The sequence below is a fragment of the Ahaetulla prasina genome, chromosome 1 (genome assembly GCF_028640845.1).
Source record: "Ahaetulla prasina isolate Xishuangbanna chromosome 1, ASM2864084v1, whole genome shotgun sequence".
Lineage (NCBI taxonomy): Eukaryota > Metazoa > Chordata > Lepidosauria > Squamata > Colubridae > Ahaetulla > Ahaetulla prasina.
The window spans coordinates 336,725,587-336,749,386 of NC_080539.1; the positions used below are offsets into that span (position 1 = coordinate 336,725,587).

Consider the following 23,800-nt stretch of genomic DNA (forward strand, 5'->3'; position numbering starts at 1 on the left):
TTATACAGTTGTGGAGGGGTCCTGAGATGCCGTTGGATTTTAGTTTTAGGAGAAGTTTATCATGTACCACTGAGTCAAAAGCTTTGCAGAAGTCTATGTAAATTGCATCTATTGCTTTGCCTTGATCAAGATTTGTAGTCCATATGTTTTTGCAGTGAAGAAGTTGTAAGTTACATGATAAATTTTTTCTGAAACCAAATTGTTTTTTGGAGAGTAGGTTGTTAGTTTCTAAGTGTGAGGTAATGGATTGGTTGATGATAGATTCCATTACTTTACAGGTGATGCAGCATAGAGAGATTGGTCTGTAATTTTCAACTAGGCTGGGGTCTCCTTTTTTGAAGACAGGGATGACCGTGGCTAGTGACCAAAGTTTAGGAAGAGAACGGGTCATGAAAGCTTTTTCAAAGATTATGCTAAGGGGTTCTGCTATATTAGTGGAAAGCTTTTTTAAGAAATATGCACATAGTCCATCAGATCCAATAGATAGGGATGGTTTCAGTTTGCGAAGAGCTTTTTCAACATTATCTTCTGTGAAATCTATATGTGTTAGGTCGTTGTACTCATTGTTGGTACGATTGGGGAATGTTGGGTATGAGCCGTTATGTTAACAAAGACTGAGCCAAAGAATGCGTTAAAGATGTTTGCTTTAACTGTTTCATCATTATATTCTTTGCCGTTAGATTCTTTTAGTGGTGGGATGGATCTCGAGTCATTAAGTTTGTTGTTCACAAAATTATAAAAAGCACGATTGGAATTTGTGCGCAGAAGTTCTTCTTCTTGCTTGGTGTGGTAATTGGAGCATTCAGTTTTTATTTGGTTGCATATATTTCTGTAGCAGTTTTTGAAATTAGCTACATAGCCCTTTTTGTTTCTTCTCCCAAGGGATTTTTTTTTGGATTGAAGCTTTTTTATTGATATGGTAATTTGTTTTTGTTTATTTTGGTGGTGGTTTGTGGTACGTAAAGTTTAATGACTCTTTTGACTTCAAGTAGGAAAACTCTATAGTAATCTTCAGCAGTGATACAGTTTTATTTATTTTATTTATTTATTTATAATTGCGTTTGTATACCGCCCTTCTCCCGAAGGACTCAGGGCGGTTCACAGCCAGTTAAAAAGTACAATAAATACAAAATTAAAAACAGACTAAAATTTATATAAATAGTGGCCAAAATATTAAAAACTAACAGTATAAAAAACTAAACCCCATTTAAAATTACTTATTCAGGCTAGCCCAGCACGATGGAATAAAAAAGTCTTCAGCTCACAGCGGAAGGTCCGGAGGTCGGGGAGTTGTCGAAGCCCCGGAGGCAGCTCATTCCAGAGGGATGAGAAGGCCCTCCCCCTGGGGGTCGCCAGTCATTGAAACATTGTTTCACCGATGGCACCCCAAGGAGGCCCTCCCTGTGGGAGCGCACAGGTCGGTGGGAGGCTGTTTGTGGCAGTAGGCAGTCTTGTAAATAGCCCGGTCCTAAGCCATGGAGCGCTTTAAAGGTGGTAACCAACACCTTGAATTGCACCCGAAAGACCACCGGGAGCCAGTGCAGTCCGTGCAGGAGAGGTGTTATATGGGAGCCACGAGGTGCTCCCTCTACCACCCGCGTGGCCGCATTCTGGACCAGTTGGAGCTTCTGGGTGCTCTTCAAGGGGAGTCCCATGTAGAGAGCATTGCAGTAGTCCAGGCAAGATGTAATGAGGGCATGGGTGACTGTGCGCAGGGAAACCCGGTCTAGAAAGGGACGCAACTGGCGAATCAGGCGAACCTGATAAAAAGCCCCCCTGGCGACGGCTTTTGCCAGTCAAGAGATGAGAGATTTTGCCAGTCAAGAGATGAGAGGTCGGTGTTTATAAGGTCATAGTTGGCTTTTTTGAAATTGTAGTTTGGAATACCATTATTATGACGTTTTTTGTAAGGGCATATATTGAGACAAAAATCTATCAAGCTGTGGTCACTGTTGGAAAAGGGTTCTTTTATTTGTAGTCCATAAATTGAGTTTGTGTTGTTGCAGAAGATGAGGTCAAGGCAGTTGTTAAGTCTTGTATTGTTAGTTACTAGTTGTACAAGACCTAGATTTGTAACAGCGTTGTATAGGGTACTATGGATGGGTTCAGTTGTACATTCATTTGTTATCCAGTTAATAAGAGGTAGATTGAGGTCACTCAGGAAGATGAGAGGATATGGGCAAGAGGTAGCCCATGTTAGTAGTGTGGTTAACATGTTCGCATGTGCAATGTCGTAGTCAGGGGCTCTGTAGCAAAGTAAGAATTGAAGTGTGATGTTAAGGGACAGATCGCATACAATAGTTTCAGGAAGAGCAAGTTTATGTCCAATTTGAATATTTTTTAGATTCAGAGACTTTTTGTAAAAGATAGCCATTCCACCTCCTCTGCGAATTTCACGATCTGACCGAAAAACATGATACTTTTTGTCTGAAATAATGGAGTCAGGGAGGGATGAGTTCAGCCATGTTTCGCATACAAATATATCAAATTTATCATTTTTTAACATGAGGATAAATTCAGGCAATTTGTTTACAATGCTTCTTGCATTTATCAATTTGCATTTAAGATCTGCAGTGTTTGGTGTAGAGGAATCTGACCGGACACTAGTTAGGTCTCAAATTCGGACCTATCTAGTGGCAATGAGGCTGGCAAAACGGGAGTATTTTTCCAACCTCATTGCATCAGCAGATAACCGCCCAGCCGCCCTGTTTAGGGTGACCCGCTCGCTCCTCCATCAGGGAGCGGTAGAGGATCCCTTAAAGGGCCTTCTCTGTGGGGGCTCCTACCCTCTGGAACGAGCTCCCTCTGGGGCTTCGTCAACTCCCCGACCTCAGGTCCTTCCGCCGCGAGCTGAAGACGTTGCTGTTTCGAAGAGCAGGACTAGCGTGAACGTAGTTTTAAATTGGGGTTTTAAACGGGGTTTTAAATTTGTATTTAAAAGTTTTAGGCCATCATTTGAATTAATTTTCTATTCTTTTTTGCTGTTTTATATGTATTATATATTTTCTGTTGTTTTATTGGCTGTGAACCGCCCTGAGTCCTTCGGGAGATGGGCGGTATACAAATATAATAAAGAAAGAAAGAAAGAAAGAAAGAAATAAGGGGCATGCGTACCTAATTTTGGATGACAGTTGGTTGGGAGTTCTGAGCGACGAATGGTTGGAGGTTGTTTGGTTGAATTGGAGGTTGTTTTGTTTTGTTTTCTTGCCTAAAGACCCTGAAAAGATTTATCATTTCACCATGCATCCTAAATATGTTATTCTTGGCTGAACAAATATTCAGAACTGTGAATTAATCTTTCCTTCTTTCTCTGTCTGTCTGTCTTTCTTTCTTTCTCTCACATAGAGAATTTGGCTAGTCAACTGTGTATTTTGTTTTGGCAATGATTTATGAATACATGAATTATTTGCCCTTGCAAATCTTTCCTAGTCTACAAAATTCAGAACTCTACAGACTCCACAGAAAAATAGTAAAAAATATGAGATATTAGAGCATGTGATATCGTGGCTGAGGGGTATGGTTTCACATGCTGCTTGCATCCCACAGATGGGGCTTTACTTGTTTGTGTGGACTGGTTGCTGGCATGCCGCAGACCCCTGAGCTAAATGTTATCTGAAAAGAAACTAGTTATATGCGTTACTACATGATTACCAACAGTTAATCATGTAGTAACGCATGCAGAGATATGTTTATCAACCTGTTTAGTACACTATGTTTTAGAGGAATTATAGTAACAAATAAATATGAGATATATCTAAATGTTTGATCCATAACTTTTTTGATGTTCCAGAAATCATCTTGATAACTGGCATAGTTAAAAGGAACTGTTCTGTTGTTCTAACACTTTCCCTATTCAAATTGAAAACACCTGCTTGTATTTTATTATGTATTATATAAGTGCCAATTTGGTGTAGTGAATAAGACATCAAACTAGAAACTGGGAGACTGTGAGTTCTAGTCCCATCCTAGACACAAAGCTGTCAGTCAATTTTTCTCAGCCCTAGGAAGGAGGCAATGGCAAAAAACCACTTCTGAAAAAGTCTAAGCGGTTTCCGAGAATCCAACATGATTAAACAGAATCAAATAAATATGTTTATTGTACTATATTTCAAAGACCTGAAGGCGACAGTCTAACAATGGGACTAAGCCTCAGCCTCATGAAACTTACAATATAAAATATTTTTGATTAGCAAAAGATAGGTTTTATAAACAGCAGAAATCAGAAAGCTGAAGTACACCTAAAATGTATCCTTCTCTCCTTGACCTTTAACCAGGAAATTATTAAAAAATAAAAATGTTTAAATGGTCTCTCTTCATTACAATACATGATAGGGCTACTAGGTAGACTTTTTACAACAAGCCATTGTGTAATTTCTTTTATTCTGATTTACTGTCTAAACTCAGATATTGTTATAAGTCAGTTTATGAATTATTGTATTGTGCAAACCCAAACAATTGTAGATTATTCAATTAAATTATGATAAAATATATCAGTTTAGCAGAATGTGTGATTAAAATATGTTGCTTGATATATCCAGAATATATCATAGTGTTCTTAAAGAGGGATGAATTTTATTCTACATTATTGTACAACAGTAACTTTGGTTTCTTCCAGCAGTTTGGAGGCTGACCAGAAATTCTATTCCCTATTACCATACACTTTAAAGTTGAATAGTTTTAGCAGTTTAATAACTCTCAACTGTTATATATAGCCCAATATATACACTCCTGGCAAATTTATCCAGAAATACCGCTGAGTTTACTTCCTTGTGTGAAGTTGCAGACTTTCACATAAGTAGCCATGAAAGCCAGCTGGGTGACCTTGGATCAGTCATTGTCTCAGCCAGTCCAATTTACCTCACAGGGTGGTTGTTGTGAGGAAAATAGGAGGAAGGTGTTCTGGATATGTTCACTGCCTTGAGTTACCTTGAGTATTTTCATGTTAAAAATAATAAAAGCAGGATATGAATAAATAATATAAAAATAACTAAGACTAGAATCTTTATATTTGGAATAAGGAACACTAAATTTAATGGGACTTTCTATTAAATTTGTTGCAAGTGCAATAGTGCATTCAATATATGTATCTGTCCTGCCGCAATTTTTCTTGTTGGGAATTATTACGGATTGTACAGTAATTGAGACTAAATTGATTTTAAATCTAATAACTGCAGCAAGATTACTAATAGGACAATATTGGAAGAAAAAAGAAGTACCAACAATACAAGAATGGATATTGAAAGTTGCCAATTTGGCTGAGATGGGGAAGATATCAGCCTTTTTGAAAGACAATACGCAAGAAAGATACTTAAAGGAATGGAAAAAATGGATTGACTATATTCAACGTAGATATCAGACTAAGAGTTATCAGACTGTTTTTGAATGATTATGATGTATTATTTTTGATTGCTTTTGGGGAAGTTAGGAATTGATGATTGTAGGGTATAATTAAGTTGGGACGAAAACTTTTAGCATATGTTTGTTTTACTTTTAACTATACCTTGTGCTCGTTCCGGGAAGTGGGGGAGGGGTTGCGAAGGAGGGGAGGAGGGGGAAAGGGGGAAAATTTTGTAAAACTTTTTGAATAAAAAAAAAATATATGTATCTGTACAATTCTTGATGTTTTGCATGTTACCTTTTGAACTCTGAAAATAAATTAAGTACTTCCTATGGACGATCACGTGTATACTACTCTATACAGAATTTTTATCAGTAAAAAGTCGTTTTAAAATAATTTTGGATTTCCTCTAGCTCTTCATGTCGCTAATTACAGATTTCCTTTTTAGCATCAATTAAAGCTGCAATAAGGCCGATTACGCTGCTAAGTAAAAGCATTTAGGTTTGCAAGCAACGATTTGCAAGTTGAGGCCCACTTCTTTAACCGCAAGGCCCTTTTAATTATTTCGTACTTTCTCGGATGGAGGCGAAAACTAGAACAAGAGTCTTAAGGGCCAGTTTCAGAAGCATTTTAAGGGGGGGAAAATTCCCAGATTTTCAGAAGCAACAGGCAACCTATTCCGCTCTGCGACCAGCGTCAGAAATGACTGCTTTTCCTCCAATAATATTTATTGATTGACTGCATCGCTCCGCCCTCGGTAATCTCGCGTTTCTGCCAGATTTTTTTTCCGCCAGAATGTCTTTTTCTCTTCTTTCTCCTTTCACTTTCTCTCTGTTGGGCCTCCCGCGGTTTCCCGGACCTTCCGCAAATAATCACCAAATTTCTTTCCCGTTTTTTCAGGCTTCTCGCTCCCGAGTCCTCCTTTTGAAGGCGGGGGAGGGGCTGAAAGGAACACCCTTCCCACGACTGGGCGGGGCAGGGAACTGCAGGCTGAGAAGGGCGTCGTTTGCAGTCGCTAAAAAACCGGAAAGGTTGTTTATGCTTCTTATCAGGAAGATCAATGTACAAAATGATGTGTCAGAGTTGAAGGCTGTTGGAATTTATGGTTTCTCTCAGTATGGCGGCAGTAATTCCTGATAAGTGCTGGGAGCAGTGTAAAGGCATTCTGCACATGCTTGGGAGCCCCGTTTTTTTTTTCTAATTAGGCTTTCCTATTTAGATGGAATCTGTTTGACAGCATCTTCTGCACTGCAGCACATGCATGCAAACAGCCCAGCAGGCAGCCTACTGTACTTCGTGTCCCAGGGATTGCCTTTTTTTCTTAACTGTTTCACTTGGTGGGAGGGAGCAGGGAAGAGCCCATTCCAGAGAATCTCCCACAGATTCCCCCTTTTAAAAAAAAAACTTCGCGTCGGCTATTTTGACCCTTGCCCTTACAGAAGGGGGTCTCCTTCAAAGCGCGCCCTATTTGTGGATCGAACAGCCTTCGGATCCCCACCCGGATAGTTTGCATGTACCAATTCTCTTAGCCGTGCTGCTGTGGTGTCAAAGTTGGCAGCGTGATTAAAGGCTGGGTGCCGGCGAGGTTACCTCTTTATCTGCCTAGGAAGCCCCAGATAGGCTTTATGCAGTCACCCTTCCAAGGGTGCAATTCAGCTCCCATCGTGTGGAGCAACGAGCTTGGTTGGCTATTGCCTTCGGAAAGAAATGGATGGCAACCTAAATTTGGAACGAAAGGCAGCCCGCTCGCTTCCCATTCAACGGCCGGGTAGGGGAAACGTGGTCCCTATTTCTTGCAAGTCGCGAAGAGTAGCGTCGCCCTTCTCAACTTAGCTTTTTAGATAACGAACAGGCGACTTTTATTATGCCTAATTCCCCCCACCCCACAAGACCCGGAGAGGCAGCCCCATTCTCCCCCCTCCCCTTCCAGCAGAGGAGAAAAGCGGCGGCGGCGGCGGCGGCCCAAGCCACGGTGGAGTGAATGCGTTGTCATGGCAACTGGCAGAGGCAGGCGGCAGGCCGGCCCCAGCCCCAGCCGCCTCAGCCTTTCCTCCGCTTTTGCACTGTGTGGGTGAGAACTGAGCGCCTGAAAGAGCAGAAGAGCAGCCCGAGTTTGACGAGAGCGGGTGGGGGAAAAGGAGGGCAGAGAGGCTGGAAGGAGCGATTCGGATTAGGGCTGGGGGGGCCGAGGATCCCAAGCGGGCCAAAGAGGGGCGCGAAATTGGCTTCGGGATGATGGAGGACGGATTCTCCAGCTACAGCAGCCTCTATGACACTTCTTCGCTTCTGCAGTTCTGTAATGGTAAGGGGAGGAAAGTAAAGATAGCGAAGCGTGCGTGCGCGCCCGGAGGGAGATCAAGGGCCGCTGTGGTGGTGGTGGGTGGGTGGGCATCGCCCTGAAGTCGAGCGGCCGGTGGGGGGCTTCGGTTTTGTGCCTGGCGAAGATGGGCTGACTTGGCAAGTGGGATGGGTGTGCCGGAGAAGCTTGGCAAGGAGAATCGCCCCCGCCAAGCTCCCAGCTTTCCTACTTGGAGAAAGGATGGGGCCTTTTCGGGGCTTTCTCTCTCTCGCTCTTTAGTTTTAGGTTAAGGGGAGAACGAGCATTGGCTTCACCACCACCACGATCTTATTTCTGCCTGACCGAAAGAAATGCTGGGGTTTTTAGTTAAGCTTCGCGGGAAGGCGAGGGAGAGAGCGAGAGCTCTGCCTGCCTGCCTGCCTGCCTGCCTGCGGAGGCTCTCCCACTACAGGGTTGCATATTGACGGGTGTCTGATAGAGGATCATGAAGATTATGGAAAAGAAAGTAGAAAAAAACAAAAACCCAACAACCTCACTTTTTGTGTGTACGGAGGGAAGAAAGCAGTTTTTATTTCTGAGTTTTAACTTCTAGGAACCGCCCCGCGATTAAAGGCTAGCTTGATTGACGTGTTCCCTTGTTTCACGGTCTTTAATTCTAAATAAGCAAGGAAAACATTCACAGTTGTAAAGAATGTGTGTATATGTGTTTGTGAATCGTATTAAAGATGGTCTTTGAAGTTTTATGTAATTCGGATGGTGAGTTTTGTTCGTTGGCGTATTGCACTGCATGAAAGATTTATGGTTTCTTGTACAGTTATTTTTTAAAGTAAACAAAAGTCTTGAGATGGAAAATATGTTGGTTTCCAAGCTCTGTAGTTTCTGACCTGTTTCTCTGAAACTTTATTAAACCATATGGTGTTCGGGATGATGATGTAACAAAACGCAGCTTGATTTACAGGAAACTTGCAATAAACATTTAAGACAGAAGACCCTTCCTGTATTGGACTAATTGGATAATATATTAATGTATGGTTTGTCAGTTGGACTTAATAGGATCTTTTAAAAATGGAATTTAAAGAATTTGTAAACATCCTAACTCAGTATTGACTAACAGGAGTTACATGTAAAGATTTTGCTGTTCACTTAGAAAATCTTTGTGATTTAGAGGACATGTATCTTTGAATAGAATAGAATAGAATTTTATTGGCCAAGTGTGATTGGACACACAAGGAATTTGTCTTGGTGCATATGCTCTCAGTGTACATAAAAGAAAAGATACGTTCATCAAGGTACAACATTTGCCTGAAGAAATTATAATAGATTACAATGTAGTTCACATATTATTTATATTTGTGTTTGTAAAAGTAAGAACTATATAAAACAGCTTATTTATGTTGGACTCTATTTTTGGCAATGATAAAAAACCAGAAAATTACTCTTTTAAATCAGCTAAAGGTTGGGATTATTTAAAGCAATTTTTATACTGCGATGAGGAAATTACCTATTGAGTTTGCATCTCTTTCATTGTTTGCATTTCTGTTTAGATCTGCAGATATATTTAAAATCAATAAAGTTAAGATCAATATAATTTTGGATAGATAAAACTGTATATCTATTGCTTTAAATAGAAATTCATCTGTGCCTTTTTCCGTGCGAATTTAGCTTCATTACAATTTACTTTGAGGGAAAGATATACAACTGGACACTCAGCTTGCTATCTTGGATAGATCAGCTAATAATATAGCTTCTATCTTATAAAGTGGCAAGCAGAGCTAAGGTTCTATAGAACTTGTTTAAAAGGAAGATTGCTTCTAAGTTATGTTAATACTATACTTCAGAAGAGTGTTCTAGTTATAGAAATGTGAAAGAAATTGAGTGCATATGAATATTTTATAATCTAAATAAGGAAACTTTTTTGCAGAACAGTTAGGAAAACCTGGACTCTTCAGATATTGTAGAAGTACAACTTCCACCTTCTTTCACTATTGGCCATGTTGGTTAGATAGTTCAATAATATCAGAGAGCACAAATGCCTCTAGATATTGAGCAAGTAAATGGAATGTTTGCATTCTATTCTCTTTAGGGGATTAATTCCACAATCAGGATTCTGCTATAATAAAGATTGTGCCTTGCTACCTACTCTTGATGGTGTCGTCTAATGAAGATTCATAAATTATATAGTGGCTAATGAGAAGTTGGTTGTTTTTCAGGTGTTCTGGCCATAAAGTCTTAAGGTTTCTTAGACTTTATTTTAAAATGAAAATAATTTTGAAGGTAGTATATTTAGAATAAAATCTTCAGAAGTAATGTAGACTTGCAAAATATCTGCAAGCTGTTAGCCTGATCCTTCTTAAGAATACAATTCAAGCACAACACTTAATCTTGATATTAAAAAGTATACAAATCCCACAACACAGTGGCCACGAAAATAAACAGAATTGGCCCCAACATCGCCATCTGGAAACTTCCAGCCAGATAGGATAAAAATCTATGCAAGTCAGACATGAAAGACCACATACTTCTGAAAACATTTTGTTGTCTTAGCTACAATTAACATACTGCTTTAAGTCATAAACCACAGTGCTTGGATTCATATAGCTTGCTACGCCAAATTAGACAAACTTTGTCATGGTATAGACATTGTGAGCCAGCTTGCTATGGTTTATTCACCAGACCAAGATTAAGAAGTAATCACCTAGCAAACATTTGATGAAGTATTCCATGTCATGCTAATTAGCAAGATAGTTAAATATTTTCTGGATGCCATAACAAGCATATATATCAGTGGTGCTTTGTAAACCCATGAATACTCAAAGAATGTTAATCAGTGGTTTCTTATCAAATTGGACAGAAGCATCAAGTAGACTTCTACAAGGACCAGTCCTGGGACCTGTTTTTCATATTTTAATGGCTTGGATAAACAGGTGGGAGAAAGCTTCTCCAATTTAAAATTGGAGGGAATAACTAATAAACAGCCACTTTGCTGTAATGCTTAAGGTATCAGGCTAGAAATTAGGAGACCACAAATCCTGCCTTAAACAAGAAGCCAGCTGGTTGATAGTCCTTGACTTAACAATATTTCAGTTAGTGATCATTTAAAGTTATAAAGTTATAACTTCACTGAAAAAAGTGTTATGAACATTTTTCACATTAACAAATGTTGCAGCATCCCTATGGTCACGTGATCAAAATCCAGTCACTTGGCAACTGTCTCATATTTATGACAGTTGCAGTCCGGGGTTCATGTGATTGATCACCTTTTGCAATTTTCTGACAAGGAAAATCAATGGGAAAACTAGATTCACTTAACAACTGTGTTACTAAATTAACAACTTCAGTGATTGACTTAATTGTGGCAAGAAAGGTCATAAAATGGGGAAAAATTCATAATTGTCTTGCTTAGCAACAAAAATTGTGGACACAATTGTGATCATAAGTCAAGGACAACCTGTATAAATATCTGTAAGTTAGAAAAACAAAGTTGGAGTCTTTCTGGTGTATCAGTTGCCCGCTGTGTGGCAGAATCTTGGATGACTTTAAGGCTCTTCAGTGTCTGAACTTGGAGAACTTTAAGATGCTCTTGGACCAGTTTGGATGTCATTCTGGTAACAGTGAGCTTTCCCAGACACAGTTGTGAGCTGATTTTCAGAATCCATCCATCCAAACTTCAGCATGTGCACCTACTTATCAATCAAATTTTTCTTTATTCATAACATCAAATACCAGAACATACTTTAATAGTAATTTTATTAAAAATTACAGTTCCAGCAATAGAAACTCATACAAACTAACAAAAAAATAAAAGAATAGAAATAAAATAGAAATGAAAGAAAAATAGTAAAGAAAAAGAGAAATATATAAAAGAAATATAAAAGGAATGATTTTCCCTATCTCAAATACAAACAATTTTAGTAACTTACCACTTTCTCTTAAAATATTACAAATGATCTCTTCTTCTAGCCCATCTCTTATCTATAAGCAAATCTTTAAAACCTCATCGTCTTGGTGTAAGAGGCTGGCAAAATACCATTAAAGTTTACCAGAAATAACAGGACATCTATTTTAATCTTGATCAAATAAAACTTTATATTCCCTCTCTTTACTTCTAACAATCTTAATATTTCATCCTTCAAATAATCTTAGAATTTGATTTGTTTTCATTTTTTCTTTGTTCCTTCTCACAAAATTCTTCAAATCTTTAAGAAGCCTCTTTTGTAAATCCAATATAGGAAGATTATCCAGGTCACTCTCTTGGTTTGTTATTGGTATATCCCTTTTGATTATTAATACAGCAACTGGTTTCTTTTGTATGCTCTCACAAAGTACAACTGTTTGGAGCAGAAAGAAATTACAAAGAGCCTATCTACTCACTAGGTCTTCATTTTGCTCTAGTTGCTGCTCTGCTTTTAAGTGGAGTTGTCCTCTATTTCTTTCCTGGAATATATGAACATCATAATTTCTGTTTGGGTTTACAAAACTAGTTGTAAATACGGCACTTGGCTTACAGAAAGTGTTTCCCTGCTCCTGCCACTGCATTTGAATGTCTGTGGAGATTCTCAGTCATCCAGGTCATGGTTTCCCAAAGGTTTTTCAGGAGGCAACTGGACTTTCTTGCTTTTCATTTGAAGACGTTTTGCTTCTTGGATAACGGAGGGTTGGACGGATAGTTAGATGATAGATCCCACTTAGTTTGCCAGCGATCATATTCTCCTTCCCTACTCTAACAATAGATTTTTCTTCTTAACCTATTTGATCTTTTATTTCCCAACTTGCTTTTAGAGTATTATGCATGTGAGAAACCTTACCTACTCCAGCTAAATGCTTTACTAGATTATTTTATTTCCATTATCTGTGTGGGAGATCATGTGACATGCAAACAGGGCTTAGCTGTTCCATTCTGTCATAGACTTGATCCAGGTAATTTGGGGCCCAATCTGTGAAGTGGATATACATGAAAGCTCACTTTTGCCTCTTTGTAATCATGTAATTAGCTATCCAAGGCATAACCGTCACCCAACGTTAAATGACTCGTTAGTCCAGTTGAGACTAACTGCTGCACATGACTTCCCTGGGTTAAATTAAGCTGATTAAACTGATTCACTTCAGGGATGGGGACAAAACAATCAATGGTGGGATTCAATCCACTTAACAACCAGTTCGCTGAAAATGTGAGTGCATGCGCGCATGCCCACAGCTTCCGCACATGCCCACGGCTTCCGCATATGTGCACGGCTTCCATGCATGCGTGGCTTCTGCCACCTGTCGAGGTTCGACCAAGCAGCCTTTTGGGGCCTGCTCCGCTCCATCTCTGCTCTCTGGGACAGCAGCTGCTGCTCTTGCTGGGAGAGAGAGCATCTCTTGTGCAATTTAGTAGCTGTGAGCTGCTGCTTTCCTCTAAGTTCCATCCAGAAAGCGCACAGCACAAAGAAGCAGCAGCCATGTTGAATGCTGCTTCTCTATACTGCACATTTTCTGGATGGGACTTAGAGGAAAGCAGTAGCTTACAGCTGGTAAATTGCACAAGAGACGCTCTTTCTCCCAGCAAGAGCAGCAGTAGAGAGAAGCAGCAGTTGACCCGAAGACCACATGGAGCATCTCTGTGCGCGAGCGAGCCTCGGCAAGGGATGGCTGCAAGATCTCTGTAGCGCTTTAGGTAAGAAGAACCTGGATGTAGTTTGAGGCGAGCAGGTGGTGGCTCCAGGGCAAGGCTGGAGCCAGGGAATGGCACATTCCCTGACCTGGCTGAGGTGGGTGGTGAGTGGGTGGTGACTCCGGGACAAGGCTGAAGCTGGGAAATGCTGTGTCCCTGGATCCCAACCTGAGGTGAAGGGCGAGCGGGCGTCATTCTTACCTTTGGTGAGCAGAGCGAGGCACAGAGATTAGCTGAACTGCATGGCGAAGGGAAGATAATATATAAGGTGGGGTAGGCGGGGCTAACCATGGTCGATTTTACCAGTTCTCTGAACTGCCCAAAATCATAACCAGTTGTCCCGAACCGGCTGCATCCCACCCCTGAAGATGATGATTAAAATAGTAATATAAGTGTCTTAAATGTTTTATTTTAGCTCTATGGAGTATGTTATCATTTTTTAAAAAGTCTAATATAGGGAATATAAACAGAAAAGGACACGCTCAAAGAAAATAATAATATGAAAATTAAGAAGCTTTGATGAAAAAGCACTGAAAAGAGAAGAATTTTAGTTGATTCTAAACAACTTACATTATAAACAACTTAAACTAGATCAGCTTACAAAGATTTAATATGTCATTGAGTATTCAATCCTCATGTTTCTAATAACACTAATAATTTTCTAGTACTAAATCGGGATAGTGAAGAATTAAAAGCATTTGAGAAAGAATCTTAATTAGAAGCTTGAGGAAGAAGTTAAGACTAGAAATGTCTTGCCCTGAGCCTAATATGGATTTAGTTGCAACATTTCTTGCTGACAGCACATAATTTCAGTTTATCAACAATTACTGCCAGTTAACATCAAGTTAAAGGAATCAAAATATGTCTTGGAATAGCATTAATGGAAACAGAGTGGAATGCCCTAAGGAAATAGTATTAAATAACAACTAGGTATCCTTTGTAATGTTACATTGGAGGGCCTTGATATCGATGGGAGTTTGAAGATATGATCTGTACTATTTATTACTAATGATATTGCTCATGCTTTCGCTAATGAATAGTCTGGTTACTATGTTCTCACCACTAGTATCTTGGAGCCATGCTCCTTCTGGCTTCTCCATGAGGCTAGGAATGGTTTGAAGGCTGGTTCCAGGAGGTTATTATTGGCTCTTTTTGGGAGTAGGAGGCAATGCAAATTGCTGATTATTAAAGCCCTCATACTATTCTGCATATTCTAAATTGACCCATTAAAATTATATCCCCTGGGAGAAACTGCTGTGAATCCCCCAGTTCTCTATACTTATGGAAGTCTAGGTGCTTCTTTTCTGTAACAACACCTATATTTTGGAACAGCTTAATGCTTGAGTGAGTTATTACCTTCCAAAAACTAATTACATTACAGGACTGATGGTGATTGTTGTAATGGCATTTTTTATAATTTGTAATTTGTACCATGAATATTTGATTCCTGTGTCTTCATTATTGGAAATTTCAAAACATTCAGGATTGCAGTAAATATGAAATCCAATAAATGAATAAACAATTTGACTTGACATAAAATGCATGTTCCAAACTAACATAGTTAATTGGCCATCTTGACATAAAAATAAATTTCTGGATGATAGGTCCTCTAGATAATGGCAGCAGAAAATTTGCCAGAGTATTTAAAATTCAATGTTTAGCTGATCATGACAGATACAGCTTGTCAATTTTTCAAAAATGGAAGTGTAATACAAAAAGATGGGGGGGGGTTTGTATCCTTTTCAGTCCACACTTATGTATGATAATTGATGAAAAGTTATTGAGTGATTTGATGAAAGCACTAATATTTTGGATTCTGGATGACTTTTTGGTCTTTTTATCTTTTTTCATCCATGTCAAGAAGGTTCAAGATTGAGCATTCATCCAAGTGAATCGGTTCTCTTTTTTTTTTGATAAAGAACCACTGCTATATTGGTCAAATAGGAAGCTGTTTTATATTTTTAAAAAATTGGTGACATAGCTGACTTCTAATTGTCTGTATTATATATCATACTTTTTTTTTAATCCAAGTCCTTGTACTGGAGATAGTTTACCAGTAAACACCAACTATCCTTTACAACTGACTTGACTATGGCATATAATCTACAATAATTTAGTTGTGGTTGACCCTGGATTAGGAGAATAGGGTTTTGCTATAGTTTTGTATCATTTCCCCCAGAAATGTTACTATTTTAGTTCATATAATATTAACTTCAATGTGTTAGGCGTTTTTTCAGGGATAAGGAAACAAGGTACAGTAGAACCTCTGGTCATGAACGCTTCTGACCACGACCAAATTGGGACCAAAAAAATTCACATTTTTTTCCCCACAGCCGATTTCCCCTTCTGTGCCTTTTTTTTTTTTTTTTTTGGTAAGAGCCAAATTTCTAAAATAAGGTTCAGCTCACAACCAAATCGGTTTGTGACCAAAGTTATGGAACGAATTATGGTCGTGACCAGAGAATAACAGAACAAAGAAAGAAACAACTTCTTGGCCAATCTTTCTATAATAGTTACTTATAATTCAATACTAAAATTGATCAATAGTGAACTTAGTTCTTATCATTATGCTTTTAGATCTGTTATGGGTTAGATCTGCTAAGTGTCACAACATTTTATTTTTCATGGAATTTCTGTTCTCATTGTGTTCTCATACACAATCTCATCAATTTCCAAGCCAATATTTAAGTTTTTGCCAGATTCTAAACAAAACTAGGTGCTCCTCTACGAATCTGCTACCTGTTTATACTGCTATTTAGCCTGTACCTCCTAATTGGAAAGTATATCAAAAACCTGCATGTAGCTAATTAAATTTTGATCTAGATGCCACTGTAAAAAGTAAAAAAATTATGAAAGTGAAGCCAGGTATTGTGACAACTGTAAAAGACAATATAAGTCTTATATCACTTTAAATGCATGTTAAGGTTTTGTAACATTTTTTTTCATTTTCTGTTTGTTTAGAGAAAAAACAAAAATCAGGAGTCAGAAACAGTTCATATCCTTATCTAGAACATAAGAAATGAAAGTGGATACAAATATTGTTCTTGTTGCATCTGGTTTTGCCTTAGTTTTTAAATTCTACACATATTCTGTAGGAAAATATTTTTTAAAGAAATGCCTGGGCCAAATTTGGCTAACCACAAACTTCCATGTTGCTTTCCAATTATTATGCACAGCCACTAAACAAGGGTCTCAGACTTCAACTATCACAAATGCCTTATAAGGACTAGTTAATTAGCTGAAGGACTTCAACATCTTTCAACATCTTTGAAGACGTATACATGAAATCTAATGAGTGAAAATGAAGAATATTTCAATATGACATAACAAATTCATAAAATAAAACAATAACAAGATTCTTGGGAAGGACTTGATAGGTGGATTAAAATGCCAAACCCAGTCTAAATATCGGGCTGCTTAAGCGATGGACCATAACAACTGTGAAATAGCTATTGCTGAAAAATACCATATTTTTTGGACTATAAGATGCGTATAAGGCGCACCTTAGTTTTTGAGGAAGAAAATAAGAAAAAAGTTGATTGGGGGTGGATCGGCCTCCCGGAGTACCCCCAGTCAGTTGTACCCAGAGGTGAACTTTAGCAACAGGTTTGTTGGTTTTGAGCTCTGCGCCTTGCTTTTTTTTCAACCTTTCAAACAGAGGTTTCAGAGGCTTTTTTCAGCCTCTGAAACGTCCGTTTCAGAGGCTGGGCGGGGCTACAATTAGACTATAAGACACATCCAGATTTTCACCCTTTTTTTGGCAGTAAAATGGTGCGTCTTATACTCTGAAAAATACAAAAGCTGCAAACAAAAATATTTCGCTTTCATCAATTAGCTTGTGATGTGCTTTTTTATTAACCAGAACACCAATGTTTTATTATATTAATCAGTTAATATTTAATATTTTTGCATCAATTAAGTGTTGCCCAATCCACCTTTTCTTTCTCTTCTCTCTCCTGATTGAGCAAAATAAGCTTTCTTTCAATCTTTTTTGTTGCTAATTTCGCCTTCTCTTTATTGCTTGTCTTCCTTCCTTCCTTTGCCTAGAATGCCACTTACAACCAAGAAGGATACATTCTCATAGGCTGTTATTAATCAGATTTGTTGAAAATTAAAACAGGATAAGTTACATAATCTTAGAAACTAGATATATGTACTTTAGTACCTCTTTTCTCAGTGTGTCATAAGGGCAATAATATTTTGTTCCTCTTGGTTTAATCAAGCCATAACTATCTGCTACTCTTGTTTGAGAGCTCAACACCGTCTCAGAAGCAGTGCTTGCCAAACAGTGCAATAGCAGAAAGTGCTTCTTAGCAGCTGCTGCTGCTCAGTGTAAGTAGCCTCTGAGGCCTGACTGCACAGCTCAGGTCCTGATGCTGCTGCGAAACTTGTTGAGTCAGGTTGAAATGAACTGTGAGGCCACCACATATTCCTGACAATATCCTTCGCAGCCTTGCATCTATGTAGGGCTCGGTGTTTTTTGCCTTGTGGACAGCATCCTTGGTGTCTATGAAATATTGTTGGGGGACGGGGCAAAACTAATCAGAATGGCTGTGAATTTAAGATCTCTGCCCCTAAGCCTCCTTAAGTCACAGTGCTAATTTTTTTATAGCATTATTGCTAAAAATCATCAATGTAGGTATTTTTGTTTATGTATAATTGCCTTTATGATCATCATAGAAAAGATACATAGAAATACCCACAATTCAAGTTCATAGTACTGTAATAGTTTTAGCCCACACACATCAGCAGATTATCTACATTCCAAGTACACATAACATCAATATAATCCTTCTTATTTCCAATGAGTTGGATCTCTTGTTGCTTCTTGTCCTCCCTTTCGTGATATGAAGAATAAATTGGCACTCTCTTTCCTGTATTAGGGTTTTGCTATCATGTCTCCTCTAACCTTCTCTCCTTTAAGTTGAACATATCTAGTTCCTTTAGCTGCTCTTCATAGGATTTAGCCTCCAGACCCCTAATCATCTTTATTGTTCTTCTCTGAACTCTTTCTAGCACCTTAGCATCCTTTTTCTATTGTGACCAGAACTGGACACTATATTCCAAATGGCCTTACCAGTGTGGTATAGAGCAGTACTATCACTTACCTGGATCTTGATACTGTTGGTGCAGAGCAACCAAAATGGTGGGTGATAGGCAGGTGGGAGGTGTTGAAGTACCCTTGCTGTTGTAAGTGTAGTGGGTTGCCAATTGCCTGAGTTTTGATCATGTGACTGGCAGCCATAACTCAGAACCAGGTGTAAGTACCATTTGTTCACTGTAACTTTGAATGGTCATTGAATGAATGGTTGTTGAGCGAGGACAATCCGTAAGTTAAGGAGCTAAATTATTCCATAAATATAAATAGAATGTTTTTATTCCATAACATGAGAAAAACAAAATGATACTTTACACAACAATTTGTATAACATAAATTATACATTGATAAATTAGATAACCATTTCATTCCATGGTACATTAAATTCTTACCCCTGATTCATAGCAGTAACTATTATGGTAGTTTCTAAGACCATAAAATCATAAACATGCAAAATATGCATGTTAAATAAAAACCGTGCTTTTTCCATTTTGTTAGAACAAAATTTAAGGGCTTCAGTGATAGAAAAATAAGTTGGTTTTAGTGCAACTTTTCGAAAAATACTGTCACATTGTTTCCTGTTGTCTCTAGTTGAGCTGTTGTAATGTTATGGAATTCTCAGATATAAATTGACATTATAAAAGACTGGAGATTCAGGTTTGCTAAAATTGCAAATCTCTTTAGATTTTGTTTTTAATAAAGCCCCGTTCTTCAGAAAAACTATTCAATGTCTGTCTGTCTGTCTGTATGTGTGTGTGTGTGTGTGTATATATATATATATATATATATATATAGGTCTTTGGTTGTTCGGGTTTTCTCCCGTGTAAAATTGGAAGTGTCTTGGCGACGTTTAATGAAGTCTCATTCGTCATCTTCAGGCTTCAGCTTCGTGCTTCTGGGAGCAATGTGTGATCGCAGCTGTTTCTTCCTTTTAACTGCTAGTGGGGTTTGAACTGATTGGGTGGGAGCTTGGCTGTGCTCTGATTGGATGGGGTTTTCTGTGCTCTGATTGGCTGGGGGTGTGTCCTGTGTTGGTGGGGGCTTGGTTGTGCTCAATCTAGTCTGTGCTGCAGGGGGATTTGAGCTGGTGAGCTGCATAGCTGTTGTTTGGCTTTGTGGTCGTGCTACATCTTCATAGTGGGTGTCAGTCTGCTGCATGAATGGATTGGAGGGTTTGAAATGGCTAATGTTGCAGCTGCGGTCTGGCTTCTGGTCCTTGGTCGTGCTTCATGATCAGTGTGGGTTTGGGTCTGCTTTCTGGGTGGATGTGCGGTGGTGACATCCTGTGTGGACCTTGTGAGTGTGGGTCTGGTGTCATTCCTCGTGTTAGGGACTCGTTTGTCAATAAGGCGGGTTTCCAAATGGCTGGTAGGCGGAGGTGTCATCTCGTTTGTCCATGCTGTGTGGGCGTTTTTCTATCTCAATGGCTTCTCTGATTATTCTGTTGTTAAAGTGTTCAGTTTTGGCGATAGTTCTGGTCTTTTTAAAGTCAATATCATGTCCTGTGACTTTAAAGTGTTGGCCCAGGCAAGAAGTTGGTTCCTCTTTTTGAATGAGTTCTTGTGTTCTTCAATCGTGCACTTATTCTTCTGTTGGTTTGTCCAATGTATGTGGTGGGGCAGGCGGTGCATGGGATTTCATATACTCCTTGATTTTCTAACTCAATTTTGTCTTTGGGGTTTCTTAGGATGGTGGATATTTTTCTGTTTGTGCAGAATGCTGTCTTGATGTTGTGTTTGTGGAGGATCTTGCTGATTCTGTCTGTGGTGCCTTTTATATATGGGAGGAGGGCTGTGCCGTTTTCTTGTTCTCTGTCTTGGATTTTAGTGGGGGGTTCTTTTTGGATTAGCTTGGTAATCTTATTTCTTTGGAATCCATTGGATGTTAGTACGTTAGTGAGAGTGTCTAGTTCGGGTTTTAGGTGTTGTTCATCAGCTAAGCATTTTGTTCTGGAGATGAGTGTCTTGGCTACGGAGTTGATCTGTGCTGGGTGGTGGTGTGAGAGTGCGTGCAGATAGCGGTTTGTGTGTGTTTTCTTCTGGTAGATGGTGTGTCCTAGGGAGCCATTGGGTTTTCTGTAGACTAAGACATCCAGGAAGGGAAGTTGGTTATTAACTTCTGTTTCCATGGTGAACTGTATTTTGGGGTGTAGGCTATTGAGGTGTGTGAGGAAGTTGTCAAGTTTTTCTTTCCCGTGTGGCCAGATTATGAAGGTGTCGTCTACATATCTGAGCCAGAGTTTGGGTTTGTGATCAGATTTTTCTAGAGCTTGGGTTTCAAAGTGTTCCATGTAGAGATTGGCAATGACAGGTGAGAGGGGTGATCCCATGGGTGCTCCTTCTACTTGTATATATATATGAAGAAAGATACATAGAGGAGCATAGAGATGAATTTAACTGATGTAATAAATGTGTTAGTGTTGTTTGTTTTTCTAAATGAACATTGAAACACATTCAAAATAAGATTACCTAAAGCTTAGATGTTCACCAGGTTTCCCAGGTTTTTCACCATGCTTCAACTCACACCTCAGAAATCAAGTTCATCAAGTATTGCTAATACTTTCTTTTTGTCCAGACTTTATGCCTTCTAGTGCCTTGTAGCTTTCTGATCCAACTAAATAACCTAGATCAGTTATTCTGGAAAACTTTTAAGCTCCATCTCTTTAAAGACTTAAAAGATTGCTATCATACACTACAGAACTGAGGGTCTTTTTTTCAATTAACAATCATATAGATTCTCTCATGGATCATTATTAGTCAAACCTAAAACTATAAAGAGATACGAAATGTACATCAAAATACAATTAAATACAATATACTGATAGGGTACATATACTTATTGACATATATATTTAAAAGAAGTAAGTAAGTAAAATAATACATAATATAGTGCAATCAATATTTAAATAGTTCCTTGAATATTAGAAAAAATGTGATTTTTAGTGAGGATCCAATCCTTTAATTTAGGATTCTGAATGTTATTTTATTCATAACTGAATTTATTTTCAACTACATTCCATAATGAGACATTTCGGTATTTTATACTTAACATATCTGCTATCTGCTATTAGCCCTTTGCACAGGTTTGTTATTAGAAAACTGTAAAAAAAAATCCTTTGAATATAATGATATCAATAAATATGAATGAAAACAAAAACACACAATAAAATTAATAAATATTAAAATGTTAACATAATATACTAATGGGTTATAACATCCCAATGGAGACAAATCATCAAATATATTAATAAGAAATTGATAAGGAGAATACACTTTTTGATTCTCAACATTCATTTCATTACAGTATTCATATGTGGATGCTTTTTGTTTGGTATTATGTCTTTATCATACAAAACCATACAAGAAGATAATTCCTAATGCAGTGATGGCTAACCTTTTTGCCATTGCATGCCAGGAGTGGGGGGTGGGAGGGCAATCATGTTTGTGCCCACACCTATAATTCTATGTGCCCCCGCTTCCCATCCCACTCCTGGCAAACGATGGCCTGGTAGGCCTGTTTTTCTCTCTCACCTGGCTCCAGAGCCTCTCTATAAGCCTGGGGAGGGAGAAAATGGCCTTCCCCACCCCCGGAGCCCCTCTGGAGGCCAGAAATGGTCTGTTTCCCAACTTCCTGGTGGATAGGAAGTTAGCGATAGGTTCACCATCACGGTCCTAATGCATGGTTAAGCATTTTAAAATTTATCTCATAATCCTAGGGTAGGAAAGGATGCCTTCTAATCCACCCTCTGCCTAGGGAATTCGCATATAAGTACCAACCCAAATAAATGGCTGTCCAGCCTTTGCTTGGAAACCTTGACAGATGGAGTCCCCAAGACTCCTGGAAGCAAACTTTAATATTTCCCTTTAAAAACAAGAGGATTTAGAAGTACTTGGAGTGGCATTCATTATTTATATGCAATTTTATTTCTTGGGGTCAAACTAGATGTAGTGCTTTATGTATCACAAAATTGTGTTGTATTGTGTTTTACATAGGGTAGTGGCCTAGCAAGAATTGGTTTTCACTAAGATGATAAGGCATTATACAGAAAGGAGAGGTTTGCTACTTCCTAGATACTTATCACTGTCTCCCCCAAAACTTGATTTTCACTGGTACTATGGAAGTGGGAAGCAACTTAACTAGAAGTTAACTAGCAGTTTCCTTCCTCAAAACTTCATCAATAAACAGTAACCAAACTCTGCACCAGTCTTAATGAGGTAAATATGAATAATCTTAAGACAAACTCAGCTTTGATGAGATGCATCTACACAATTTTTCTTGGCAAAAGTACAGAACTGCTATTATGTTATTCAGAAGTATTTAGTAAGGATGTACAAGAGTTCTTCAGAAAGAATCTACGTAAATCTTCAAATCTTTTTCATGAGAAAAGGCAATGCTACTTTAGGGAGTTGCAAACATACACAATGTTCAAACTGTCAAATACTTTTCCAGAATTAAATGCCAAGGAACTGTGCAGTCCTAAAATTTAGCCTTTAGCCCTAGTAACTTGGTGATTCCTCATTCAAATATTATCCAGATCCATTTCTGATTTATTTCTGAACACAAAGGTTGCCAAGTTGCTCACTTGTTGGGACTGATAGTAATACAGAAGTTGTTGTTGTTGTTGTTGTTGTTGTTGTTGTTGTTGTTGTTATTATTATTATTATTATTATTATTATTATTATTATTTATTCGATTTTTATACCGCCCTTCTCCCGAAGGACTCAGGGCGGTGTACAGCCAAAAGTAAAAACAAACAATACAATATACAATTTAAAATACAAATTAAAAAACTTATTTTATAATTGGCCTAAAAAACTTTAAAATATATAAAACTAAAACCCCATTAAAATTAATATTAAAAAATTTAAAATCGATAAAATTTAAAATCGATAAAATTTAAGCCAGCCCCGCGCGAATGAAAAGATGTGTCTTCAGTTCGCGGCGGAAGGTCCGAAGGTCAGGTATTTGGCGTAAACCCGGGGGAAGCTCGTTCCAGACTGTGGGAGCCCCCACAGAGAAGGACCTTCCCCTGGGGGCCACCAGCCGACATTGCTTGGCGGATGGCACCCTGAGAAGTCCCTCTCTGTGAGAGCGTACGGGTCGGTGGGAGGCATGCGGTAACAGCAGGCGGTCCCATAAGTACCCAGGCCCTAAGCCATGGAGTGCTTTGAAGGTAGTAACCAAAACCTTAAAGTGCACTTGAAAGGCCACAGGTAGCCAGTGCAGTCTGCGCAGGAGCGGTGTTACATGGGAGCTACACGTAGCTCCCTCTATCACCCGCGCAGCTGCATTCTGGACTAACTGAAGCCTCCGAGTGCACCTCAAGGGGAGCCCCATGTAGAGAGCATTACAATAATCCAAGCGAGAGGTAACGAGCGCATGAGTGACTGTGCACAAGGCATCCCGATCAAGGAA

The 23,800-nt window shown here is 38.8% G+C and overlaps 1 protein-coding gene across 6 annotated transcripts in view; it reads left to right on the forward strand.

The window, feature by feature from the left end:
• EML1 (EMAP like 1) overlaps nt 1–23,800 on the forward strand; it is a 175,633-nt gene that overhangs the window by 81,346 nt on the left and 70,487 nt on the right. The window contains exon 1 of one of the 6 annotated variants that reach the window (XM_058162681.1): nt 7,316–7,640. The exons of 3 other annotated variants lie outside the window; for them this stretch is intronic. In XM_058162681.1, coding sequence (XP_058018664.1) covers nt 7,571–7,640 — 70 coding nt within the window. In that variant the 5' untranslated portion in view covers nt 7,316–7,570. Of the gene's footprint in view, nt 1–7,315; nt 7,641–23,800 lie in introns of those variants that run through there. 2 more of the 6 variants (XM_058162682.1, XM_058162683.1) reach the window with 2 other exon arrangements.